Source organism: Myiozetetes cayanensis, unplaced genomic scaffold (genome assembly GCF_022539395.1).
Source record: "Myiozetetes cayanensis isolate MyiCay16 unplaced genomic scaffold, myiCay2020 scf28, whole genome shotgun sequence".
Classification (NCBI taxonomy): Eukaryota; Metazoa; Chordata; class Aves; order Passeriformes; family Tyrannidae; genus Myiozetetes; species Myiozetetes cayanensis.
In genome coordinates, this window is record NW_026087499.1 from 2,330,545 (window position 1) to 2,355,794 (window position 25,250).

Here is a 25,250-nt window from a genome sequence, read left to right on the forward strand (position 1 = left end):
TGGTATTTTTAAAAAAAAAAGATCTAAAAAATCATCTGTAAATATTACCATGAGTGTCACAGACTGCTGATGTTTCTAAATTAGTTTGTACCAACAATTTAGGAAAGCTGAGGTTGATGATTTTTCCTTTCCATACTGAAATAATATTTAAAAAGGCCAAGTTTTGGAGGGAAAAGCTTGAAAAGGAGCAGAAATATTATTTAAATAAATAAAAAGCTCAACCTATCACTGACCTTTTCCCACTAAGAACAGCTACAAAAAACCCAACAAACAGGGGACTCTGTTCCTGGATAATTTTATTTTCACACCAAACTTTCCCACTCTCACAGAGCTGCTTTAAGGACCAAAAAAAAAAAAATTCATTTATTTGACTGCCAAGAGATCAAATCCTGGTTTTCAAGTATAAAAAGCATCCCAACCACGACCCCCAGGGATGGTGGCAGGAAATAAGGAGCTCAAAATCACTTTGATGGGTCTGTCCCACACAAACCCTTCTAGATAAAATAGAAATATGTTTTAGTTCATGGAGGGAGTTGAAGTTTAAAAAGCCATTTTAAAGTAGCTTATTTTTCCTGTCCAGAATATACATTTCCAGGAATTACAATTATAAATAAATACATTACAGGCATTTAATCACAGATATACACACACAGCACTATGGCAAACAGACACTTTAAAAAAAATTGAAAAGAAAAAGTGAAAATCAAGTTCAACTTCTTCTGATCTTGTTAAATTCCTGGTTGGGAATAGGATACCTTGGGAAAAGCACATTGCCTGGCAGTACCTAAGCATGCATTAGGATGGACACATGCTGAAATAACTCCGTTTTTTCCTTCTGCAAACACTTTTCTTAATCCTCAATAATTTAATCAAAATGAGAATAACAACAGCAACAACAAAAATACATAAAGCAACACTTGATTCCTTTGGTATGAGTCGCTAATTTTGTTGTGAAGCAGAAACGCAGATATTGGCACCTTTTTTTGTGTGTTTTGTTGTTTTAATTTGGGGGTTTTGTCTCTTCCCGCGGGTGGGGAGGGTGTGAAAGTGCAGAGTGCAACAAACAGCAAAACTGGTCCTTAAGGATGTCCCTCAGCAAAAGGACACTTCAAAGAGAACAAAAATTCACATTTTCACACAGAAAAGCAAAAAAAAACCTCTGCCACCATCCAGCTGATGGAGCTTCCTGGGAGTTGGCAGCTCTGGGAAAAATACCTGTGGGTGTTACATATTTTATATTTATATATATATATATATATATTATAATGTTTGAATTCCAGGCTCACCTAAAGGCCTGGAGATGAATAAGGAACGAGGTGGAATTGTGTGTGTGCCAGCACTGGTAAAATCTGCACCTGATGCTCCTCAGTGTGGCCAGGACTCAGGGACATGATCACATTTATGGGTGTGTCTCTTGAGCAATTCATTCAGACCTCCTGCAAAATCATTTTAAATCCCGTTACAAGGTTGGAGAGGAGGAGGGAACTCACCCAGTCCAGCTTTGGGCACCTAAATGTGACTCTTTACACTGCAGATTGAACCTCCACTGCTCATTTAGGTGAGAACCAGCCCAGAGAAATATAAATCTGAATTCCACCACGTCTGGCAGCAGTCAGGGGATTATTTACTGCTGGAAGGGAAATGATTCCTCACACACAGTGTTTGGAGGGGAAGCTTACACACCAAATACCAAACTCGCCCACCTTCCTAAACCTTTCTAAGCACTCTGGAGCTGCCAGGTTTAAAATCCAGAATAAGTTATGTACACGGTGCCTTTGAAACAGCAAAGAGCTCAGAGAGAAGTCACACAGAAGGTCTAATAATTCCATTCCTTGCCAAGAACACCCTCCCTCCCCCAGCTCGGGTATCCCAGGGGAAACCGGTCCCTTTTCCTGCCCCTGACAATAACCAGCCCTGTTCCCTCTGGCAACAGCAGCTGATTTGCAGCCTTTTTACTCTTCCCAAACTGACATTTCTTCCCTGCCAGGAAACGGCAGCAGGCTCTGTTTTCACAACCTTTATCAGCAGCACAAAGGCCTGTCACCGTCTTCAGCAAATAAATCTTGGGGAAAATCTCCCAGCAGCTTTTCTCTCCCCGTTATTTTCTGTGCTATCCGTATTTTGAGACCTATTATTTGCCTCCAGTCCTGTCACAGGAGCCTTTCCAGCTTTCTGTCACCTCTTTCTGTGTTTTCTTTCAAGCATCTCTACCTCGTGCCACGTCAGCAGCTCTCGGGGAGTTGCAGGGTTTTCACTGACATAACGAGCCGTGCAAAATCTTTTTCTTATTTTTTTTTTGTTGTTTGTTTTGTTGTAGAGTAATTTGTAACCCCTGGTTACTGGGATTCTCCCCAGGCAACAGTAACCAAGCTGCGAGTCCATCACCACCCTTTTTTTTTCCCTCAGGCTTTCAGGGGATGCCGTCCTTCCTCTGGCAGCACTGGGAGGGGGGCACCCCCCAGTCGTACATGTAGGAAAGCCTGAGCTTCACCTCCTCCTTGCAGAGCTTGCCTTCCTTAGCCAGGGTCTGGTGCTTCTCCAGCATGTCCTCGATGCTCTGCTTGTGAGTCACTATGTACTTATTGTTGCAGCCCCGCGACTTGTACTCGGTGTCGAAGCGGGGGTCGTGCACCCTCTTCACGTCGATGGGCGCCAGCCAGACCCCCAGGGACACGTCCTCGCTCTGCCACATGTTCAGGTAGTCCCTGCTGAGCCGCAGGTAGCGCACCAGGTCGGCGGAGATGACATAGCCCCCGCCCAGCGCGTAGGGCAGGTAATAGTCACACAGCACCCAGGCGCTCTCCTTCCACTTCCCGCCCGACTTCACCCGGCCCCGGCCCGAGAAGAAGCCCCAGTAGAGCCGCCGCGGCTCCTTGGCCTTGAGCTCCTCCACCAGCACGTCCAGCCGCACGAAGGTGTCGTCGTCCGCCTTGAGGGCGAACTGGAAGTCCAGGTGCAGGTCGAGCCAGGCGTAGGTGGCCAGCACCTTGGCCGTGAGGTTCTCGTACGAGTCGCGCAGCTCCGGCAGCAGCAGCAGGTCGCGGTGCCGGCTCTGCTCCAGCTCCAGGCTCCGCAGCTCCTCCTGCCCCAGCCCGGCCGTGCCCACCACGAAGCGGCTCCACACGCGGCCGCGCTGGGAGCGGCTCCCCGCCGCCATCCAGGTGCTGCGGATGATGCTGCGCCGCTCGCTGTACTTGGGGCCGCTCATCACCACCACGGCCACCAGCGCGCTGCCCTCGGCGCGTTGAGGAGGGGCGGCGGCGGCGGGCGGGGCGCCGCGGCCCGGCCGGCTGTGGGGCAGCGCGGCGGGGGGCGCGGGCAGCGGGCGCAGCCCCTCGGAGGTGCACTTGGCGAGGTAGAGCAGCACGGCGGCGCACAGGGACAGCCCGCCCAGCCCCAGCGCCGCGCGGTGCCGGCCCAGCCGCCGCAGCGCCTTCATGGCCGCCGGGGCCCCCTCACGGAGCGCGGCCACGCCCACGCGGTTTAGGCGGGAACGGCTCTGTGTGTGTGTGAATGGGGGGGGGGGTCTGTACGGCCGCCGCGAGGGGACAAGATTCTTTGGTGGGGGGATGCTGCCCGCCCTGTAGCAGCGATACCTCTTGTGTGCGATTCCCAGCGCGCTGCGACCGCGCAACAACAAAGCGCGCCCGGCTTCTGAAACTCACCGAGCGAAGCTTAAAGAGAGGTTTATTTTAAGAGCCCGTTTTAGGCGGCGCCGCCGCCGCCCGCTCCGAGGGGGAGGTGGCTCCTGCCCTCACGCAGGATGGCGGCTGCCCTCGCCCAAGATGGCCGCCGCGGCCTCACGCTGTGGGGTGACGCCGTTCCGCCATCTTCCCTCCTCCTCCTCCTCCTCCTCCTCCTCCTCCCGCCCTCACAGCGCCCGGGGGCCGTGAGGGGCTGAGGGGCGGCCGGGCCCGCCCGGAGCCTCCCCGTGCCTCTCACGGCGCTCGGGGTCGCGTCCTCCTCCCTCTTTCCCCACCGAGCGCTCCCCCGGTGAGTGCGGGCGGCCCCTCCCGCAGCCCCGCGGGGCTTGGGGCGTGTGGGTGTGGGTGTGGGGAGTGCTTTCGATTTCGCTCGCGCTGTTCGATTTGGGGCGTTTTCCCTGGGCGATCCCACGTCTCGCAGGATATTCTGTGATTTTTATGGTTCTGTGACAGGTCCGCCGCGGGGTTGCGCTTCCTGCCGCTGTTTCCCTGCGTGTTTCCAGCTCCGCTTTCTCTTGGGATCAAACCGCGTTTCCCCCTCGCTCATCCCTCTCCAAAAAGACCTTTATTCCTTTTCTAAACAGCTGTGGTGTTGGGATCTCTGGGATATTGCTGTGCTGCCGTAGCTGTTTCTGCCTCTGGAAGGGTGTTCCCTTCCAAAGTCCTCTGCGGGCTGAAAACCAGCACCTTAATGCCGTGTGTTTATTATTTAATGGGCTTTTTTTCTTACTCTCACAGCAAATACTTGTGTATTTGCGTGTAGGTTGTTCCTAATTTATACTTCCGTGTAGTTTTTACTACGTATAGTATACATATTATACTTATTATAGTATATATATTTATATAGTATTTATGTACTATATATGTTATAATGTATATTTATGCCTCTGTGTAGCTTTTTATGCTTCTATATTTATACTTATTTGCATTTTTTTATACTTATTTATATTCTGTGCAGTTTTTTATACTTCCATACTTATACCTGTGTGTAGTTTTTTTATACTTGTATATTTATACTTGTGCGTGGGTTCTCCTGAATTTTAGGTGTTCATTATTTATTATCATTTGCGTCCTCACATTCCAGAATCTAATTTATGTGTTTTCTCCTTTTTTTTTTTTTTTGTTTTCAGATCATTTAACCCACAGTAATTCACATTACCCAGTGTTTTGAATTCAAAAAAGGAACAAAATGATGTCGAGACAAGCCTTCCTGTGCAGTTTGGGATCTCTGTATTTATCCCTCCTGTTCATCTTCCTCCTCATGGATGTTTATGCCAGGCCTGCAAATAACTCCGTGCTCAGGGAGAAGGCAGCGGATGGGAAGGATGAGAATGAGATCCTGCCCCCAGACCACCTGAACGGGGTCAAGATGGAGATGGATGGGCACCTGAACAAAGAATTCCACCAGGAGGTTTTCCTTGGAAAGGAGATGGAAGAATTTGAGGAAGATTCAGAGCCCAGAAAAAACAGGAAGAAGCTGATGGTCATTTTTTCCAAGTAAGTTGGGCAGTGCTGAGAGCAGAGAAAGAGGACAAGTTGGAGTTGTTTCCTGTAATATTTAAAAATTACAATGATGAAGGAAGGGGAAATCCTCATCCTTTTAGGGCTGTGTTTGTGTTTTAAAGGTGTAAAAAAACCCTCTCCAAACCCTCCTCAGGAGTGTTGAGAATCACGACCAGTGTTGTTGTCTAGGCAAGTTTATGCCAAAATGCACAGTTTCTGTGTGGAAAAAAAAAGCTTTTCAGGGTATGAAAATTAAAATTACTCTTTCCTGGCTCAAGGAATACTCAACCACACTTGTATTTTAGATCAGGGAATTGGTAAGGAGGGGTTTCCTTAGGGGAGGATGTCCATGAGTTAGGACAAAACTGGAGCAAAATCCCAACACCTCCATTGCTCTGTTCAAAGTTTGATTTCACTGGCAATTTACTTTGCTTATTTATTTTTTGGTTTCATATTCCATTTTGTGGCTCCTGCCACAAAGAGAACGAAGCGTGAGAATGAAAAGATTAAAGTTTCCTTTTAGAGCTTTTTAAAGAAGTTCATCTCTTTCTTTACTTGGTATAAAAACATTTGAGACATTAAGGCTTTTTTTTTTTCCTTTCATAAAGCACTTTCTGTGCTGCCTGAGGTCTGGGTCAGGTGTTTGGAGATCAATCACTGTGCTGGAAATCAAACCCAGGGTGCACTTTCAGTCACCAGGTGGCACAATTGGCTTTATTTGCATTTTTGAGTGAAGGATTGATTTTATTAGAGCAGCTCAAATTACATTGGTACTCTCCACAGGGATGCCCGTGGAGACAAACTGATATATATAAAAATATTAAGATTTCTTTACTGTTTTACATGTGTTGGCAACACTGTTTGTAATTTGGGAAGGACAATTTACTTAAGTCTTGAATTTCTGCCTGTTTGTTATCAAGGAGGTTTCTCAGGGAGCTTAAAATAATTGGATTCAAGATCCATTTCATTCAGAGCCTTAAAATTACATTCCCTCAGATTAAAAACGTTGGGAAGCTTTGTGGGGGGGCTTTGATTGCTTTCCAGACCTTCTCCTAAAGGCTAAAAGAGAAATCCTTGGGATCCTCTGGGAAAATCCTGGGCTTCCAGATGGTCTGGAATTGCTGTCTTGGGAAGGCACAGAGACAACACACCCCAATGTGGTTTTAACCAGTGAAAGCTGAGATTCCTCAGTGTATAAAATAGGATAAAATGGTATAAAACAGCCAGGATAAAATAACCGAGTCAAAGCATAAATTATTATCCTACAAGATTCCTGAAAAGGAAGTTGGAACATGAAAGAATTGCTCCCCAAACCACGATTTTCCAGGCAAGGTAAATTGTGTTGTTTGGCTTTCTGTGCTGTGGCTCCCTGAGGTCACTGTTTGGATGAAACAGAAACCGGCTCTGAAGTGATTTGTGGGCTTGGAAAAAGAAAAAAAAAATCAGCATTTTGAGGGGTGCTCTGGGTGAGACCTGAAACCAGGGATCTGAAAGTGGGTTATTGGTGATGGACCTTCTGGAGGGTGGCCACAAAAATCTGATATTTTTTTTTTTTTCGTGGCTTGTGGTTGAGCAGCTGGGCTGAAAGTGGTTTATTTTGATTTTATCCATATATATAATATAACCCTCACCATAGGAAAAATTCAGTTATCCTGCAAAATACCCACTCGTTTCTTACTCAGAGGTGCCACCTTTGTGCTTTCACGACCTAAATGAGCAATAAATGGGAGGTTTGCTTCTAGTTCTGGGGTGATTTAGGTGGAAAGTACAGCTTGGAAGTAGAAAGTTTGCTGGCTTTGATCTAAGGAAATAAAATGTTAAACGTTGAGGGGAAAATGCTCTGCTTTAGTCTCAGTTTTATTGTACCTGTTCCATGCCAGACCTGGTGGGTGCAAAGAGTTGCCATCACCATCTTACTGCTCTTGGCACTGAGATTTAAACGTAGCCCTGATGTGATATTTAAACCCCTCCAGTAATAGGTTTATTGTGTTTTCAGAAGATCAGGTGCTGGGGTGGTTATTTGGCTCGAGCTTTTAACATTTAGCTGACATTTAAGAGGCAAATCACATATTTAATAACTCGAGTTTCAGTGATAACACTTCAGTGATACAGAGATAACAAAGCAAGAGTCAAGCTGGGGGGTTTTGTTATGTTTGGGGTTTGGTTTTTATAATGAACAAGAGTGGTTTTGGTGTGCCTTAAATAGATTTTTGCCTCTTAAGTGGCTTTTCAGTTGTATCTGTTTTGAATAAATATTTAAAGGTGTGCTCAAAAAAAAGAACAAACCAACCTTCCAAGTGGAAAATTAGTGGGGTTTGTGTTTGTTCTTCTGCTGTAATTTTTATGTTCTCCTGAGTGAAATCAGCACTGGTGGAATTGGAAAGTGTCACTGGTGGTCCATTCAGGAAAAAGGGATTGTCAGGTTGGGTGTTTGCTGAGGATTTTAGTCGGAAAAGGGACATCCTTGGACAAAGCAGACAATTTGGAAACCTCCTGGAGGACAAATGTGTGTGCAGAACCTGTAAATGTGTTTAGAATTAAAAACTCTCAGCTGTAACATGTGGAGGTGTAACAGAGGAAACCTGGTTTAGCAAGGTTTTTTTCCACTTTTAAGCACTACAAAGTATAAAACAGTTCAAGTGTTTGCAGTTAGGGAGAGCCTGGAGCTGCTGACAGCTCTGAACCTCAGCAAACCAACCACTCTTCCATTTGGGATGAGCTCTGGTTTCCTCTCTTCGAAAAATTTACTGAGAAATGTGAGTTAAATTTAAGAGAACCTGAGTTACCTTGCAGGGAAGTGAAGGAGGGCTGAGTGTGTTCCACTGAGGGGTAACTCGTAGTGTTGCAGCTCCTTTAATTAACCAATAAATTGCTCTCTTCCCACTTATTTCTCTGGAGTTCCAAGAACCTGCAGCTTCTCCCAGAGGGTTGTAAATGTTCTCAGCCTGTTTGTTGTTGCTGGATAAAGGAATTCATTTTGAATCTGCACCTTTCCCTGCCTGACCCCCAAATCTTAAATGTGGTTTGCCCTTCCCCCAGGGTGGATATAAATAATGATAAAAAGATTGGAGCCAAGGAGATGCAGCGCTGGATCATGGAGAAGACGGATGAGCATTTCCAGGAGGCTGTGGAGGAGAACAAAATGCACTTCAGAGCTGTGGACCCCGATGGGGATGGTAAGAGGAGCCATTCCTGCATCTCCTGGTGACCACAGCCACTCAGAGGTGCTGTGGTGACAACCCCACTGTTTGTTTCCACGAAGCCCAAACAAGTAAAAGTGAATCAGGTGATAGTTTTTATCTTGCCATTCATAAACCTCGGTCTGCTGCTTGAGCTGGACCAAAAGGTTTGGAATGGGCTGGTTTTTTTTTTTTTTTTAGTCATGAGACCAAAAGTTCAGCTTTTAAGATCTGTCTCTTCCTCACAGGCCACGTGTCCTGGGATGAATATAAAATCAAATTCCTGGCAAGTAAAGGCTTTAATGAAAAAGAAATTGCTGAAAAGATCAAGAACAACGAAGAGCTGAAAATAGATGAAGAAAGTAAGTGCAGACTGGGGGGGTGTTGGTTTTTCTGTTGTGTTCCTGAAACCTGAACGTCAAAGCTGTTCATGATTTCTAAGCTGAATGTTTTGGTTGTTCTGTCTGTACCCAAATACAGGAGGTGGGAGTCACAAGGCAGAAATCCTTCATTCTTTCTACCTGAAATCCACCATAAAAATGGGCAGATTTTAGCAGGAATCTCCCAAGCTCCCCAACCCAAGAACTTAAATTTACTCAGTTTAAATTTACTGTCAAGCAAAACACAAAGCCTTTTTGCCTTTCCCTGCAGGAATTAGTCATTTAAAAGCTGGTTGTGTTACACTTTCCACTGATCAAAAAGCAACTGAGATGCAAATGGAGCTTTGAGCTTTCTGGCAAGGGAAAGCACCTGTGCAGGGGGGCTGGCTGCAGTTTACAGGAATGCTCAGCAGATAACACATCTGCTGAGTCAGGCAAGTGTCTCTACACCAGCACTGCTCTACCTGGGGACCAAGCCTTATTTGGGAAAATCAAATTACTTAATCTGCAGCTTCCTGGGCCCTGAGGCAAAGCTGAGTCTTGGGCTCTAGTGCTGTGTAAAAGTGCTTTTCTTTTTTTAGGGGGGGGGGGATCTGTTTAATAAACACCTGGATGTGTAAGACCTGTTCTGAGCCTTGAGCAGGAGCACAGGCCAAAATTAGGGGCACCCCTTGAATTAATTAATGCAGATAACAACAGTTTTAGCTGGTGATTGACAGTTTAGTTTCATTTAAGACTTAAGGCAAAGGGAGTTGAATTAGGACTTCTCACATTTGGGGTTGACTGCCTTGGTTGACCTGTGTCCTTGATATAACTAAAACTTGCCAGCTGCAAACTTGCCCAAGATTATTAATATCTTCATTTTAAGACTGAAGGATTCCTTTACTCTTCACGGAAATATTCACTGAAAAATTCCAACTGTCAGCCTAGAAATGTAGATGTGACCACTGGGGTTGTTCTTCCTCTTGTAACTCAGCAACCAAAAGCCTTCAGGAGTTATTTAAGCCAGTGTGATAAATAAATAAAAAAAATCATTATCTGAAGCCTTTCAGAAGGTTTTAAAACTTGCTGCAAAGCAGATATTTCAGACTTGTGTTTCAGTGTGTGCTTGCAGGTAGCAGGGAGTGCTGCAGGCAGAGTTTTTTCCAGTGTGTCATTTAGAAAATGCCTACATGAGAAAAAGAATACTTTGGGCAGGTATTTCTTTCCTGTGGGTCTCTTCAGGCCCGGTAGGTGCACCCAAATCCACGCCGTGTGGGTTTGATTTCAACTCAGATGTGTGGTTTTAGCAGAAACTCAGGGGTAAATTGTGATTCTCAGTTGAGTTAGGGGGAAAAAAATTCACTTCAGTGGTTGTGTACACGGTGTAAGATGAAAGAAGTGGGATTGTGAAACGAAATGAAGAGAGAAGTAAAAGGATTTGGGTGCTGAGTTATCTGTTGATTCGCAGGAACTTCAACTTGCATCTGCTCTTTGCAGCAAAAACATTTCCTTGTCATTAAATTACTGTGAAAACTGGAACATGTGGAGGGGTTTGGCTCGTGGAGCATCGACTGAGTGTCAGGGCAAGGTGTGTTTTAAGAGCTTTTAAACAGATGGAAGGTGACAACAACTTTAAAATCTGGTGAAATTTGCAGCCCAGGAAGTTTTAGACAACCTGAAGGATCGGTGGTACCAGGCTGACAACCCCCCTCCTGACCTGCTGTTGAATGAGGAAGAATTCCTGTCCTTCCTGCATCCAGAGCACAGCAGGGGGATGCTGAAGTTCATGGTGAAGGAAATCATCCGGGATCTGGGTATGGAATTTTCCAGTGTCTTCTCAGGAGCTGTTTCCTCGCACACCATTTTGTTGGGTGGTCCTTGCACTGCCCTGGGTCGGGCTGGAATTCTGGCACATCTTGTTTGCTCATCTGCTGATGTGATGAGTTAAAAAAAAAAAAAACAAAGCCAAGCTGTTATCACAAATCCTGGCATCTCTCTGGAGTTGTCTCAAGGCTCTGGTTGTTAAAAACCAGAACATTAGAAGGATACTCTGAGTAGAAACATTAAAGGTACTTCATGGGAAGCAAATCATCTTCTGCTCCTTCAGCTTCAGCTCTGCTGCTCCAGGGTCATGGTAGCAGTGGTAGAAAAGGTTTGCTGAACATTAAATATTATAAAATAATAGGTTTCCTGAGGATGGCACTAACCCCAGTGCAGCAGCCCTGTCACAATCGTGGCTTCCACTCATCAAAGTGGAAAAAAATGGTTGAGTTTTGCAACAAAGTTGTATTTTTTAATCCCTATGTGTTGGCACACGAGTGGAGTGAGGGCTGTGGGCTGCTCACAGCAGGCAGCCCGGCCCAGTGAGATTTCTCCTTTTTAATGGGCACTGAGCAAATAACTTCTCACTTCTTTGGTGCTGCTCTTGCAGATCAGGATGGAGATAAGAAACTCACCCTGTCAGAGTTCATTTCCTTACCTGTTGGCACCGTGGAGAACCAGCAGGCTCAGGACATTGATGACGACTGGGTGAAGGACAGGAGGAAGGAGTTTGAGGAGGTGATCGATGCCAATCATGATGGGATTGTCACCATGGAAGAGCTGGAGGTGAGTTCCCAAATAATTTCGAACCCAGTAATTTTAAACACAACACACTTGGGTGGTTTTTTTTGGGGGGGGGCTGAAAGCAGGCACGGATTTCCTCAGCTCAGCTGGGCTATGGGGCACTGACTCAGACTTCCAGTTGCAAAAGGAGTAACTGCCCACCTAGAGATTCATTGAGAAGAAAACCCCACCAAAATAAAAGAAAGCCAAAAAAACCCCAGTGCCCAACAAACACTGGGGCCCCACGGCCTTGAAAAGAGCAGGGTGTTTTTCTTGTTTAAAACCCAAATTTTCAAGTGTGAAACAAACACTGGGGGCCCCACAGCTTTGAAAACAGCAGAGAGCTCTTGTCTTTTAGGCATTTGGTTTGTTTTTTTTTTTTAAACCCCAAATTACTATTTTTCAAGTGTGGATTCCAGTTTGGGGTTTTTTTTTTTTTCACTACAAGAAGAACTACTCTACTACTTTTTTCTCTTCCCCAGACTGTTAAAGTTTAAATGAAAGTTGGATGAATGTTAAAATCCCTCACCTCAGTATGCAAATATTTGGGTAGAGATGTTTGATATTTTATGGATATATGTTTATATGGACAAATTTTATGACCTTTTTCCTGAGAATTTCCTTTTAAAAACAGCTGTTTTACCTGTGGAGTCTTTGTGTACTTACACATCCATCACATATTCTGGGGAGAAATGAAATCTTGAGTCTCCTAACTTTTAATTAAGTGCCCCACCTTTTAATTTATTTCGTGTGAGGTGAAGGGGCAGGTGCTGATGTGTGGGCAAGCGAGTGCCAAGGATGTTCTTCCTTGTTTCCAGGAGTACATGGATCCCATGAACGAGTACAACGCCCTCAACGAGGCCAAGCAGATGATTGCAGTGGCAGATGAGAATCAAAACCACCACCTGGAGCTGGAGGAGATCCTGAAATACAGCGAGTACTTCACGGGCAGCAAACTCATGGACTATGCACGGAATGTCCACGAGGAATTCTGACCCTGCTCGCTGGCCCAGAGCTCTGAAGCACTTTCTGGCTTTCAAAAAAGAGAGGGAGAAAGGAAGAAATCCGAGCCCCAAACAGACAGAAAGTTCCTTTGCTGCTAATCTGTGTTCTTTGCCTCCAGTTTGTTGCCCCAGACTTCCAACTTTCCGTCCATCCACGGGATCTGCTGCCTTTTGGGGTGAGGGGAAACCAGGCCAGGAAGAGTGGGAAAGGCCCTGGAATCCCTCAGTTCACCCTGGATTGGGCAGTGATTCCAGCTGAAGTTCAACAGATCATTCCTGGGGGAGGCTTCTGAAATACTTCACTTATTGCCCTCGTAGCTGCTGATCCCTGGGAATCACAGATTACAGGGAGATGTTGGGTTTTGGAAGGGATGCTGATCCTGGGGAATCATAGAGAACAGGGAGATGTTGGGTTTTGGAAGGGATGCTGATCCCGGGGAATCAGGGATTACAGGGAGATGTTGGGTTTTGGAAGGGATGCTGATCCCTGGGAATCATAGAGAACAGGGAGATGTTGGGATTTGGGAAGGGATGCTGATCTCTGGGAATCATAGAGAATAGGGAGATGTTGGGTTTTGGAAGGGATGCTGATCTCTGGGAATCATAGAGAACAGGGAGATGTTGGGTTTTGGAAGGGATGCTGATCTCTGGGAATCATAGAGAACAGGGAGATGTTGGGATTTGGGAAGGCAGTGGTGGTTCCAAGGCATGTTCTGACCTCCTGGGAATACCCACGTGACACTCCACCCATCTCCCAGTGGTTTTCTCAGCCTAGTTGGGAATTTAATCCAAGTTTTCCCTCCATCACTCAATTATCCTTCGGGACTGTGGGGAGGAATTTGTTTTAAACTTTAGAGAGAAGCTCTTTGGCATCTACTTCAAAATAAACCTGGTTGTAGCATGACAGGCTTTGTGTTGGCACCTGCCCCGGGGGGAGATGGGGGAGGGCTCAGATTATGGCTTCAAAAAAAACCCCAGATTTGGCTCTGAAACGAAATGCAAGGGGAAAGTTTCTTCATGGACTCAAACTCGCTGTTCAGACTGGTAAAATCAGTTGTCTCTCTGTAAATTGGAGCTGAATTTGAGGTGCTGAAGGGGGGGAATTCCAGGCTTTGCTTCTGAGCTGTGAACACCCGGCACTCGGGAAGCCCTTTGATCAGCCTGGCTCTGGGTAATCTCTCCGAGCATCTTGGCTCCCATCCACTACTGCAAAAATAGAACGTTTATTTTTACTCTGGTTCCATCTTTACTGTAAAAAAAAAAAAAACAACCCCAAAAAACCCTCTTTGTGAAGGGTTCCTGCAAAATCCGAGCGAGATGTTATATTTGATTAAATTTATTCTCTTAATATAATGTAAATATAAGTATTGCTGGTTCTGTTTGACTCTTCCTCCTCTTTTTTTGTTGGTTTTATTAAATGGCTTGTATAAGAGTCTTTTTTATATCAATATATCTCTTTTTTTTTTCTTTCCCATTAAATATTTTTCTCCATTTGGAAACGGTGCTGGGTTCAGGTTTGTGGGGAAGAACGAAACTCTCGGGAAGAGACAAAACGGGATTTTAAAAGGGGAAAGGAGGGATCAATTCCATTGATAATCTCATATTAAAATGAGCTTAAAGGGAGACATTTTAATAATATCAGTTGATAAATATATGTTATTTTTCTCTTTTCTTTTGATAATTAATGATTTCTGTTGGGCTCAGGATGATCAGAGGTTTGGCCGCTCCCTGCCTGCAGGTGGTTCCGCTTCAGGGAGAGGGGACTTTTGGAAAGAAAGATCTCAAGCTATAATATCTTTTCCATAGGGGTTACCTTCCCAAATCCTTGGAAAACAGGAGAAGTAGATAAAGAGTTGCTGTTTTGCCTCTTCCCAGAAGTTGAGGAGAGGAAAGAGAAGCAGCAGTTGCGGATAAATCCACCGTGACGTTGCTGTCCAGCCCTCCCAGACACTGCAGGAAAACTGCAATTCCAGAATTCCTGGTGTTCCAGTCAAGCCTCCTTTTGCACCTGGATGTGACTTGGGAAGCCTGGCTGTGTTTTTTTGTTTTTAATCTAAATTAATCCACATCAGAGGTTTGCTCCCCATGGCACATCCTCACTCGGCCTTTCCGCTCCCGTCTCGGGAACACCTAAAATTTCATTCCTTGACCAAACAAGTCGAATTCTGGGAGACTAAAAAATTCAAATTCACTAACTCTTCATGTGTCCACTGTTCTTTTTTCTTCCTGCACCTCGGTGCTGGGTGTGGGCACAGCTGCAATGCCAGGGGAGCTGCTCAGCCTCCTCCATCCCAGCTTTTCCCGCTTTTCCAGCCATTCCCAGCCTGAGCTTTGCTGCTCCTTTAGAGCGCCCGCCTGGAGGGGCCTTGAGAGCTAAAACAGAAACCTCCTGAGAATGCAATTCAGCATCTTACCTTCCTGCCTGTGAATCTTTTCAGTCATGAACTGCAGAAAAAAAAAAACCCACCCAAACCCCCCCAAGCAGGCTCAGGGTAGTGTGGGAAGAAGGAAGGGGGCGTGGAGCACCGGCTGGGAATTCCCCAGCCCCGCCATATCAACCTGTCCTGCTGGCCCAGGGCTCTGCAATCACATCTCCCAGAGCCCAGAAAACTCTGCTGGCATGGTTATGGCAGGTGCAGGTTGGGATTTTCCTGCTGTTTTCTTGCTGCTGCTGGTTGCTGTTGGCCATTCCTGGGGGTTGGAATGTGGGGAACACCAATATCCTTTCCGGGACAAATGTTGCAGCGACTGCGCCCCGGGTAAGTCACTGCAGATGGGGGCTCGGGGGGAAATCTGCTTGTTAGGGAGCCAGAGGTGGCATAAAACAGCTTTCTGGGAATGTTTCAGGATATCCTTAAATATATTTATTAAATTAATCGATATTTATTAAATTAATTAAATAAGGATGTTAGGATATCCTTAAATATATACAGTGGTATCCTTAAATATATACAGTGATATCCTTAAATATATACAATGATATCCTTAAATATGTACGATGATATCCTTAAATATGTACAATGATATTCTTAAATATATACAATGATATCCTTAAATATATGCAATTATATCCTTAAATATGTACAAGAATATCCTTAAATATATACAGTGATATCCTTAAATATATGCAATGGTATCCTTAAATATGTACAATGATATTCTTAAATATGTACAATGATATTGTTAAATATGCAATGATATCCTTAAAGATGTACAAGGATATCCTTAAATATATACAAGGGTATAATTAAAGATGTACAAGGATATACTTCAATATAAAGGATATATTTAAGGATATATCCTTAATATATAAATATAAAGGATATAATATAAGGATATAGGAAGGATATAGAAAAAGCATTTGGTGAGGAGCTTTCCTGAAAGATTTTTTTTTTTCCTATAACGTAAAAAATGTAGGAATCTTCCTTTTAGTCTTTAACTCTTCTGTCTTCTAATGTGTCAGCCAAGGGCATTTTCACTTTGGGAGTATCATCTGAAAAAGAAAAAAAAAGTTGTGGCATTTATGTTACTGTCCTTTATCACATAAACCCCTCAGAAGTCTTAGTTAATAATGAAAATTATTTTATTGCTAAAGATGTTTTTTTAAAGCTTTTTCCTTTGTAGCAGAGTTTATGTTACTCATGTTACTGGTGGGATTTTTAAGGGAATAAATCGATGTTCTTGGATCATAATGATCAGCACAGTGTAACAAGGTGGATTATTTTTTTTTAAGGAAAAATACTCCATTCATAGACAAAGATGAGCAAAGTCACTTGACAGGGACTGTATTTGTTTCTTCCTTTATTCTTGTAGAAATTAAACGAGTTTTTTTTCCACAACCCACAAGTCTCCAGGAGGGATTTCAGCCTTTTTTGCCAGGAAAAAAAAACAGCTTGGTTTTCCCTCCTGACTTCTTATTTTCATCATGAATTCTATCCCCAAGATGGATGGGGTGTGAACTGCTGCAGGAGTTTCATCCTCCGAGATGCTAATTGGGATAAAATCAGCCTTTCAGCTCAAAACTCTTTAAAATCTGAGTGTTTCTGCACTCAGTGTAAGACAAGGCACGTTTTGTGGGCAGCAGATAACACTTTTATCTCTCACGTTTTGTTCCCCCTTAAACTGGAAAAAAAAAAAAAAAACCTCAGGTTTTTGCATGGTTAGAAAATCTGCTGCTGCAGGGGAAACGTTTCTTCACAGCCTCTTCCACGTGTAGACAGTAAAAATGTCATTTATTGCACGTGTTATGCTCTCTAATAATCTTCATTTTGCCACCCAGCCCTCAGTAAAACAGAATTCGAGTGAGCAGGTGAATGATGCTCCTTCACCTGCAGATGGGAAAATGGAGAGGCAAAACGAAGGCAACAACAATTTTTTTGTCCCAGTCTGGGATCATTTGGGCCGAGTCGCATTATTTGTGTATAAATACATATATTTATAATTTATGGGGAAAGAAAAAAGGGTTTCCTTGGTGCTACCAAGCTGTTTTTTGCTGCCTGTTTTAGGGGAGAGGATGAGGCAACGCTGCACGGCCACGGCGGACACGGAGTGCAGCCCCTGCCAGGACGAGTATTTCAGCAGCAATCACCACCACAGCTTCTGCAGCAGCTGCACAGTCTGCAACACCAGTAAGGCTCTGCACAGGGGGGGTTTCCTCCCCAAAAATTTGGGAAAAATCAGTCTTTGCCTCCTCACCTCCGTCCCGCGGTCTGGGTTGTCCCGATGTTATCCCGGTGTCTGATCCCTCCTGCTCCGTGCTGGTGGATGGGGCCTGGAAACCTGTGCCCCTCAGGGCTGTCAGAAACTCCCTGCAGGTGTTTCCACCCACGCTGGGGGTTCATCTTCGTTCTCTCTCGGTGTCTTGTCCCTCACTTGCCTCTCTAATCCCTTTTTTGCAGAGCGGGGCAGTGTGGAGGTGAAGAGGTGCGAGAAGACCTCGGACAGGGTGTGTGTGTGCCGGGCAGGGTTCATGCCAGCCGGGCTGCCCCTGGGAAGTGGTGAGTCAGGGACGTGCCAGGCTCTGCCAGCTCGTGCCTCCACACCAGGCTGGGGTGGTGATTTCCAGTGCAACAGCTGCTGTCATTTGCCTCTCATTATTTCCAGTCAAAAGCTTTTTCTGTCTTTTATCTCTCGGAGATCTCCCCGCCAGGGCAGTTGTTCAAACTGTTGCTCTGTGGTTCCTGCCAGAACTGTGAACATTCTCCTTGGTAATATCCATCATTTACCAGCAGATAAAGCAGGAAATCCTGCCACTTGCAGGTTAAAACGAACCACTGAGCGTGCTGTGTTACTTCTGCCCCAAAATCTCTGGTTTTTAGAGGCTTTTTGTTGGGTCTGTTCTGCAAGGCAGACTGTTGTTAAGTTATTAATGTCATTGCTGTGTGGCTGTCACACAAGTCGTGTTGCTCACTGAGCTCACCCCCTGCCTGGTTTATTCCCTTTTTTCCAGTGTGCTCACCGTGTCCTGAGGGGACTTTCTCCCTGGGAAGGAATGAGAAGTGTCAGCCTTGGACCAAGTAGGTATCAAGCACCGTTCTGGCTTCCCACCTTTCGCAGTCGACGCCCCAATCAGGGTGTGCAGGATAAACCTGCAGTGGGTGCAGGGAAAACCGTGTTCCTCGTGGCTCTCAGGAGCCTCGAGCAGCCTGTGCTGAGCTGAAACCTTTGGCTCTTTCTGTGTTCACCTCCAACAACAGAATTCTCACCCTTTTTTGGTTTTTTAAAGATCTGGATGTTTTGTTTCTGTGCTAAAGGTTCCCCTGGCCAAATGCAGCTGTGCTGCCTCAGGGCTGTCACCTCTAAGAAAATCCCAGTAGGATTGTTTCTCCAGTAATAACTTTGATTACCTTTGTTGTTCTCCATATACCTCTGCACTCTGGAAAAGATAAACCCTGAGTTTGTGCTGATCAAACACGGATTGTGACGTTCTGTGGGTATCACTTGGAAAATCCCACTGATTTATTCCCAGCCACAGCAGCCTTGGGAAAAGCACCTTTTTGAGCAGGGACAGAAGCCCAGGATGCTTTGTTTCTGTCCAAAAGGTCCCCCTGGCCAAGTGCAGCTGTGCTGCCTCAGGGCTGTCACCTGTAAGGGAATCCCAGCAGGATTTCCCAGTAGTAACTTTGATTCTTGCACATCTTAGTTGTTCTCCACGTTATCTGTGGGCTGTAGGAAAGGTAAACCCCGAGCTTGTGCTGACCAAACAAGGGTTGTGGTGGTCACTCACGTGGGTATAATTTAGAAAGTCATTATTGCAGCAAGTGCCTGAAAAATCCCGCTGATTTATTCCCAGCTGCAGCAGCCTTGGGAAAAGCACCCTCCGAGCAGGGACAGAGGCTCAGGATGCTGTTTGTGGCAGTCCTGGCCTGCTGCCAGAGACCCCTAGGACTGCAAGCCCTGCCTGGAGTCTCCTCACCACTTCCCACAGGGATAACAGCTCCACTGGCACGACCTCCACCCCACCCCGAGCTGGGGAAGGTCCTTCCATCTGCCCCGATCCCAACGACCCCACAGAGACCAACTGGGGTAAGGAGGGGGCTGGGCTTGGTTGGCAAGAGCTGGGCAGGGATTTTCACCTCAAACTGCTCCCCTGGGAGGTGAAATCCCACCTGGGAGGTGATTTTCCCTGGGGAGGTGAAATCCCACTGATTTTTTTTTCCTGGGAGGGGAAATCAAACTGGATTTTTCTGGATTTTTTTTTTTCCCAGGCTCTCTCTCCCTTCTCCTGCTCTGTCTGATCCTGCTCATGGTGAGTGGAATGTCCATCCTCCTGCTGATCATCCAAGCAGCCAGAAAAGACACCAAGGGGAGGCCTCGTGGAAGCAACAATCAGAGTGAGTTCCTTTTTTAGGGAGGGAAAAACATATGGGGGAAAAAGAACAATCAGGGCCCCCCCTACTGGAAAATGGATAATTAATCATTCTAAAACCTGCCTGGCTGAGTGGAAAGTGTCACCTGCAGAGGTTTTAGCCCCTGTTTGATCCTGAGGGATGAAGGGTCACAGTGTTTTAAAACCTCTGTCTGGTTTTTCCCCCCTTCCAATTTTCCTGCAGGGAATTCTCTTCAGCACAGGCAGGATCAGGAATGGACTTTTTTAAAGAGTAAAATGGGAATTTTTTTTTTTGCCCAGGCAGAAGGGAACTGTCCTGAAGGGTCTCCTGCAAACACAGGGAAGGTGTGACTGAGAAGAGATTAATTTGATATTCAGAATTAATAACCCAGAGCTGCCTCAGGTTCCATCCACAGATCCAGGGCAAAGCGGGTCCTCCCTGATCCCTACACTGGTGTTTTCCAGCACCAAATGTCACTCCTTTTATGATCATCCACAAAACCAGACAAGTCCCTGCCTTCCCTTTTCCTGCCCCTTCCACCCTACAGTATTTATTTTTATTTGGTATTCATTTTTAGTATTTATTTTTAGTTAGTATTTATTTTTAGTTAGTATTTATTTTTAGTTAGTATTTATTTTTAGTTAGTATTTATTTTTAGTTAGTATTTATTTTTAGTTAGTATTTATTTTTAGTTAGTATTCATTTTTATTTGGTACTTATTTAGGATTTATTTTTATTTAGGATTTATTTTTATTTAGTTGTTATTTATTACTTATTTAGTATTTATTTTCTATTATTTTTATTTAGTATTTATTTTTATTTGGGTTTTTAGTTGGTATTTTTATTTGGTATTTATTTTTATTTAGTTTTTTAATTTTGGTCTTTTTAGTTAGTGTTTTTATTTAGTATTTCTTTTTATTTAGTTTTTATTTTTATTTAGGTTGTATTTTTTATCCAGTATATATTTTTATTCAGTATTTATTTTTATTTGGGTTTTATTTGGTATTTTTATTTAGCATTTTTATTCCACATTTCTTTTGATTCCATATTAACTTCTATAACTCTGCCTCTCAGAGGACAGGAGCTGTCGAATTCCTATCCAGGAAGAACAGGGGGACTCCAATTCCAGCCTCATCAAGAACTGACTCCCCATCCTTTGCTGTCTCCTGCATTTCTGAGCCCGTGGGTTGGTCCAGGGGATGGTGCCTGTTCTGTGGCTGTGTGGAGGTGTTTAACTGTGGGATTATTTAACTGTGGAGCTGTTTAACTGTGTGATTATTTAATTGTGGAGGTGTTTAACTGTGGGATTATTTAACTGTGGAGCTGTTTAACTGTGGGATTATTTAATTGTGGAGGTGTTTAACTGTGCAGCTGTTTAATTCCAAACTGACCCCCCTGAGCACACTGTCAGTGGAACCCCCACCCCAGACCAGAGCAGTGCCCTCCATCCCTGCCATTAAACCCCCCACACACCGTGTGAATTGACCCTCATTTCCCTGAGGTTCTGCCCCAGGTTAAACAGCCTGGAGTTAAACAATCCAAGTTCAAAAATCCGGAAAAATCTGGGAGGAGCTGGGAGTGTTGTTGGGAGCAGCTCTGGATGTGCCTGAGAGGCCTCAGTGGGAAGGTTCAGGAGGCAGCAGAGCTGGGAGTGCCACAGTTCAGGAGGGGTTTGCATTTCAGATGCGTCTCCTCCGTACACAATCCCTCAGAAATGGTGCTTGGGATCCACAGCGCCCGAGCAGGTGCCAGGAGAGGCAGCAGAAAATTGTATTCCAAAGAATACCAGGGGTATTTAGACGTAAATTTCTTTATATGTTATACATATGGTGGACTTTAGCAAGGGGTTTCCTGTGTGCGAGTGCATATACAGTGTATAGAAACATTTGTATTGTATACAAAGGGGCACCTGTGGGAAATAAAGGCGTGGTCGCAGCTCTGCACGGTGTGTGGTGTGTGGGATTGGGAGCACAGAATTCCTGTGGGAAGCAGGATTAACCTGGAGCAGAGGGGACTGAAGGGAGGGTGCAGCTTCCTCGGGAGGGAGCTCGGTGTGAGCAGGGACAGGAGCCCAGGAGTGCCCTGAAGTTGTGTTGGGGGAGGTTTGGGTTGGATCTCAGGGAAAGGTTCTTCCCTCAGAGGGTGGTTGGCACTGAACAGGCTGCCAGAGCTCCAGGAGGGTTTGGACAAGGCTCTGAGGGACAGGGTGGGATTGTTGGGGTGTCTGTGTAGGGCTGGGAGTTGTCCTGGGTGATCTGTGATCACCAAGTGATCAGCCAGGGCTTTGAGTTCTCCCCCTGCCTCGCCCTTGGCTTCCTCTGCAGCGTTTGCCCTGCAGGCTTGGCCTGGCAGCAGCTCTGACCACAGGGGTCGTGGTGGGGGGCTCAGCCCCTCCACAAGAGCCCTGGAGAGGTCTCTGAACGTGCCCCGTGGCCCTGCAGGGGATGGGGTGGCAGGGGTGGCAGGGGGTGACCGCCAGGAGGGATTCCAGGGAACACCCCCCGTGGGTTCTCCGAAGATGAGCATCAGCCCGTGGGCAGCAGCTCGTGGGGCCCACGGGGCAGGAACCACGTTTCCCTGGGAGTGAGCGAGGTGCTGATGACTCCTGAGCCACGTGGGGCTGTGGGTTATGAGAAGGGCAGCCCACAGGAACACACCACAGAGCTGCTGCTGTGGCAGAGGCGCTGCTAGTGCAGATCGGCCCCCCTCCTGTCCCGTGGGCTCATCAGCTGCTTCCAGGAATCTCCCTCCGTTTCCTGCCTCAGCTGCACACGAAGGTGCCCCAGCACAGAGTGTTCTCATGCCTTCCTACAGCCTCCCCCCAGCCAGAGATTCCCCAAAAACCTTTCTGCCTGGAGAAAAGAACAGATGCTGGCCCTGCTGGGGGAGCTGGGGACGAGCTGCCTTTGCTCCACTGGACAGACAATCCCTGCCCTGGAGCTGGGATCCCATCCCTGTGCTGTGCAATCCCATCAAAATATTTAATATTTGATAGGATTGAAGGCATTTACAGCGTTGGAAGGAGGTTGGAATGAGATTGTCTTTCTGCTCCCTCCCAAGCCGAAGCAGTGTGGGATCTGTGATTGGATTTGCTGAGGATTTGGGTGCCGGTGGGTTGCCAGTTTAACTAAAACAACACAGATATTTTCCTGGAAATGGAAGAACAGCAGTTTTTATTTTTAATTGCCATTGTTAGTCTTCTGTGAAAAGCTTGCTTGGATTTTTTGGTCCAGTCCTCCCTAAAAATGCCAGGAAGTGGCTGCACACAGGCAGAGAGCGGTGAATGATTTGGTGCTGCCTCTGCCCACGCTCGTCTTCCCACTGCCAGAAATGAAACTTTCCCTTCTCAGAGGTGCAGGCCTTGTCACCAAGTGAGTTCCTGTTTTTCAACCTTTCAGATTTCCCCTTTTTTTCAGGCACTCAAGAGACACTTGAGCTTTTTTCACCCCAGTCTGAGCTGGTAATGCTGGGCTGGGCTGCTTTGTGCCTGAACGTTGCCACTAAAACTCAGCCTCCTGATGGTTTTAAGAACCACCTCTAAAAATGACTGATAATTGTATTTCTGAGTGAGAATAATGCCATTTTTCCCCGTGGATAATTCCACTTCCTTTCAGCTGCACTACCCACGAGTTACAGCCCCTTCAATGTGGGGAGCAGCAGAGTTTTGGATTGCTACCAAAAACCCGGGAGGAAAACCAAACAAAACCCCAAGTCCCCTTGTCTTTCTACCCACAGTATTTTTTTCTCTCTGCCTGGAGTTTTATCAAAAATATTTGTTTAAAATTAAGGTGCTTTTTTTTTTTTCCTTCCCATTATTGCAGTGCTGCCTTCAGCTTTGGAGAGGGACTGGAGCAAGACCAGACAGCAGCCATTCAGTTTTGGAGAAGCATTTGGGGCAAGAACAGACAGTATTTGAGAGCCACACTGGAAAAAATGAGCTGGGTCTTGCAGTTCTTGAACCCTCCTCTCAGACTTGGCAGTTCCAGATGTATTTCACGTTACAGTAGTGATTACAATTATTTTTAAAAATACCTAAAACCCCCTCCTAGATCTATAACTTTATGCTTTTCACGTTCACTTCCTCCTTTGCCTTTTTTCTTTCTTTTTTTTTTTTTTTTTTTTTTCTTTTTCGTCTCGGTTTTCCCCCTGCCAATCTCTGACGAGTTTCTGTTGCTGTGGCTACCCCAGGTCCTTTATCTCCCTGCCTTTTCTCTTCACATCCTCCCCCTGCTTCAGAGGAGCCTCAGAGTGACTCAGGTTTGCCATGAGAGACCTCGGAAAGGTCAGAGACAGACACCAGGGTTGAGATGGGGAGGGAACACAAGGCCTGGCTGGGTTTTGTTTTTTTTTTTTTTTTTTTTTGCCTCTGTCTGGTTTAGTTTCCCTCTGAGAATTCAACTTTGTTACTCCCTGGGCTCATCCACCACTTTTGGAACTCAGAGAGGTGACCCCTTGCACAGGTGACCTTGCTGAGCAGGTTCCTTGGGAAGGATCCAGGGGGTCCCTGTAAAGCCCTGAGGGGTTTGGGTGAGGATTTAACTCGTTTTATGACCCCACCAGGGTTGTGCCACGTTGATCTCACCTGGGCCAGGTGAGATCCTCCCTGTGGGACAAATCAGGCACTGCAAGAAGACCTCAAGGTCTGGCAGCCCCCAAGTCCTGCCACTGCAAAGCCTCCAGGTTGACCTAAAAGCAGAACTTCTGGGAAAAAAAAAGGAAGGAGCACAACAATTTTATCTCCTGCTTTCAGGCAGCAGATAAATCATGTGCCCTCCAGCTTTTTTTTTTTTTTTTTCACCCCTAAATCTTTGGGTGTCACTGGGTGAGCTGTCAGTGCTGGACGTGAATCCTGCAGGTATTCACGGAGTTTTCCACTCGATGAGCTGGAGCTCACAAGGCCATTTGGGCCCAACAGAGCTCATTAGTCATTCAGCAATTGCGCAGATTTCACGTGAACAGCCTCTTAGAGGAGAACTGGAGGCTTTGCTTGGGTCACCCATTATGGGTAATCAGCAAAAACTCAGCGTCAGGAAACCAAATATTCTCTCTGGTGACAAAGTTCTGTCACTGCTGACGCGAAGGCCAAGCGGTGTCAGTGAAGCTGCTGGAGTCCCAAGAACTAATTTGGGGGTGAGAAGTGGTTTGTGCTGAGTTTTAATTTTGGTTTTCTTTTGCTTTTGTGGGGGGGGTTTTCTTGCCCCTCAAAAAAAAGATGACTCATTTTGGACAGGTCAGCAACTCGTGGCTCCAGGGGCCAAAAAGGAACCTGGTGTGTTTTCAACGGGTTTAGATCACGGCTGCATGTCCTGAAGGTGGGCAAAAGCAGAATTCACAGCCAGTTCAGGGAATCACAGAACCACTGGGGTTGGAAAAGACCTCCAGGATCACTGATTCCAAATTCTGACCTGTCCCCACCTTGTCCCCCAGCCCAGAGCACTGAGGGCCACGTCCAGCCCTTCCTTGGACACCTCCACGTGTGGGGACTCCAAACCTCCCTGGGCAATGCTTGACCACCTTTTCCATGAGGAAATTCCTCCTGATGTCCAACCTGACCCTCCCCTGGCGCAGCATTTTCCCTGTTCCATCACAATGTGCATTGATGTCTCAGCTTCAGTTTGCCCTGAGCCAGGTATGGGATGGACAGGGGGGGCTGGAACTGAGTCCTTTCCCCTGTGGAGGTCGGGGTGGGAAGTGGACCCCTGATTTTGGGGTCTCTGAAGGGGTTGACAGCTGAAATGTCACCTTCCAGCAGAGACAGGTAAGGCTGGCTTTAAAAAAGAAAAACCAAAGATTCTAAGGCCAGATAGTCAGGTTACCTCTGAAAGGTCACTGCTGACTCTGGAGGTTTAGACTTGGCTCGAGCAACCACTGTCTGTGCTCTGACTGTAAATGTTCCACCATCTGACCGTATCTGTGCCCCACTGTAATGCTTGAACAAGAGTGAAAAACACGTACAGAGCAATTTTTTGGGGGGAAAAAAACCAAAAAAACCCAAAACCCAACAGTCAAAACAGAGAGAAATAAATAAATGATCAGTTCCTGCTCTGATAAACACCAGGTGCCA

At 45.9% G+C, this 25,250-nt stretch overlaps 3 protein-coding genes across 4 annotated transcripts; 2 read left to right on the top strand and 1 right to left on the bottom strand.

Annotated features, from left to right (window-relative positions):
• Window positions 1-279: 279 nt before the first annotated feature.
• B3GALT6 (beta-1,3-galactosyltransferase 6) lies at window positions 280-3,446 on the bottom strand. Its single transcript, XM_050322229.1, has one exon. The coding sequence runs from the start codon at window positions 3,437-3,439 to the stop codon at window positions 2,411-2,413; it is 1,029 nt and encodes a 342-aa protein (XP_050178186.1). The 5' UTR covers window positions 3,440-3,446; the 3' UTR covers window positions 280-2,410.
• A 387-nt stretch (window positions 3,447-3,833) lies between these two features.
• SDF4 (stromal cell derived factor 4) lies at window positions 3,834-13,626 on the top strand. 2 transcript variants are annotated; one of them, XM_050322226.1, is made up of 7 exons: window positions 3,834-3,993; window positions 4,835-5,201; window positions 8,247-8,383; window positions 8,635-8,748; window positions 10,404-10,562; window positions 11,180-11,355; window positions 12,171-13,626. In XM_050322226.1, exons 2-7 carry the CDS (start codon window positions 4,894-4,896, stop codon window positions 12,345-12,347), a joined length of 1,071 nt encoding a protein of 356 aa, XP_050178183.1. In that variant the 5' UTR covers window positions 3,834-3,993; window positions 4,835-4,893; the 3' UTR covers window positions 12,348-13,626. The 2 variants fall into 2 exon arrangements, with proteins under 2 accessions (XP_050178183.1, XP_050178184.1); XM_050322227.1 differs by lacking the exon at window positions 3,834-3,993 and adding an exon at window positions 4,229-4,400.
• Window positions 13,627-13,928: 302 nt separating this feature from the next.
• TNFRSF4 (TNF receptor superfamily member 4) lies at window positions 13,929-21,104 on the top strand. The gene is made up of 7 exons (XM_050322228.1): window positions 13,929-15,115; window positions 16,862-16,984; window positions 17,255-17,353; window positions 17,806-17,872; window positions 18,649-18,881; window positions 19,064-19,189; window positions 20,261-21,104. Exons 1-7 carry the CDS (start codon window positions 14,797-14,799, stop codon window positions 20,329-20,331), a joined length of 1,038 nt encoding a protein of 345 aa, XP_050178185.1. The 5' UTR covers window positions 13,929-14,796; the 3' UTR covers window positions 20,332-21,104.
• The last annotated feature ends 4,146 nt before the right edge of the window (window positions 21,105-25,250 follow it).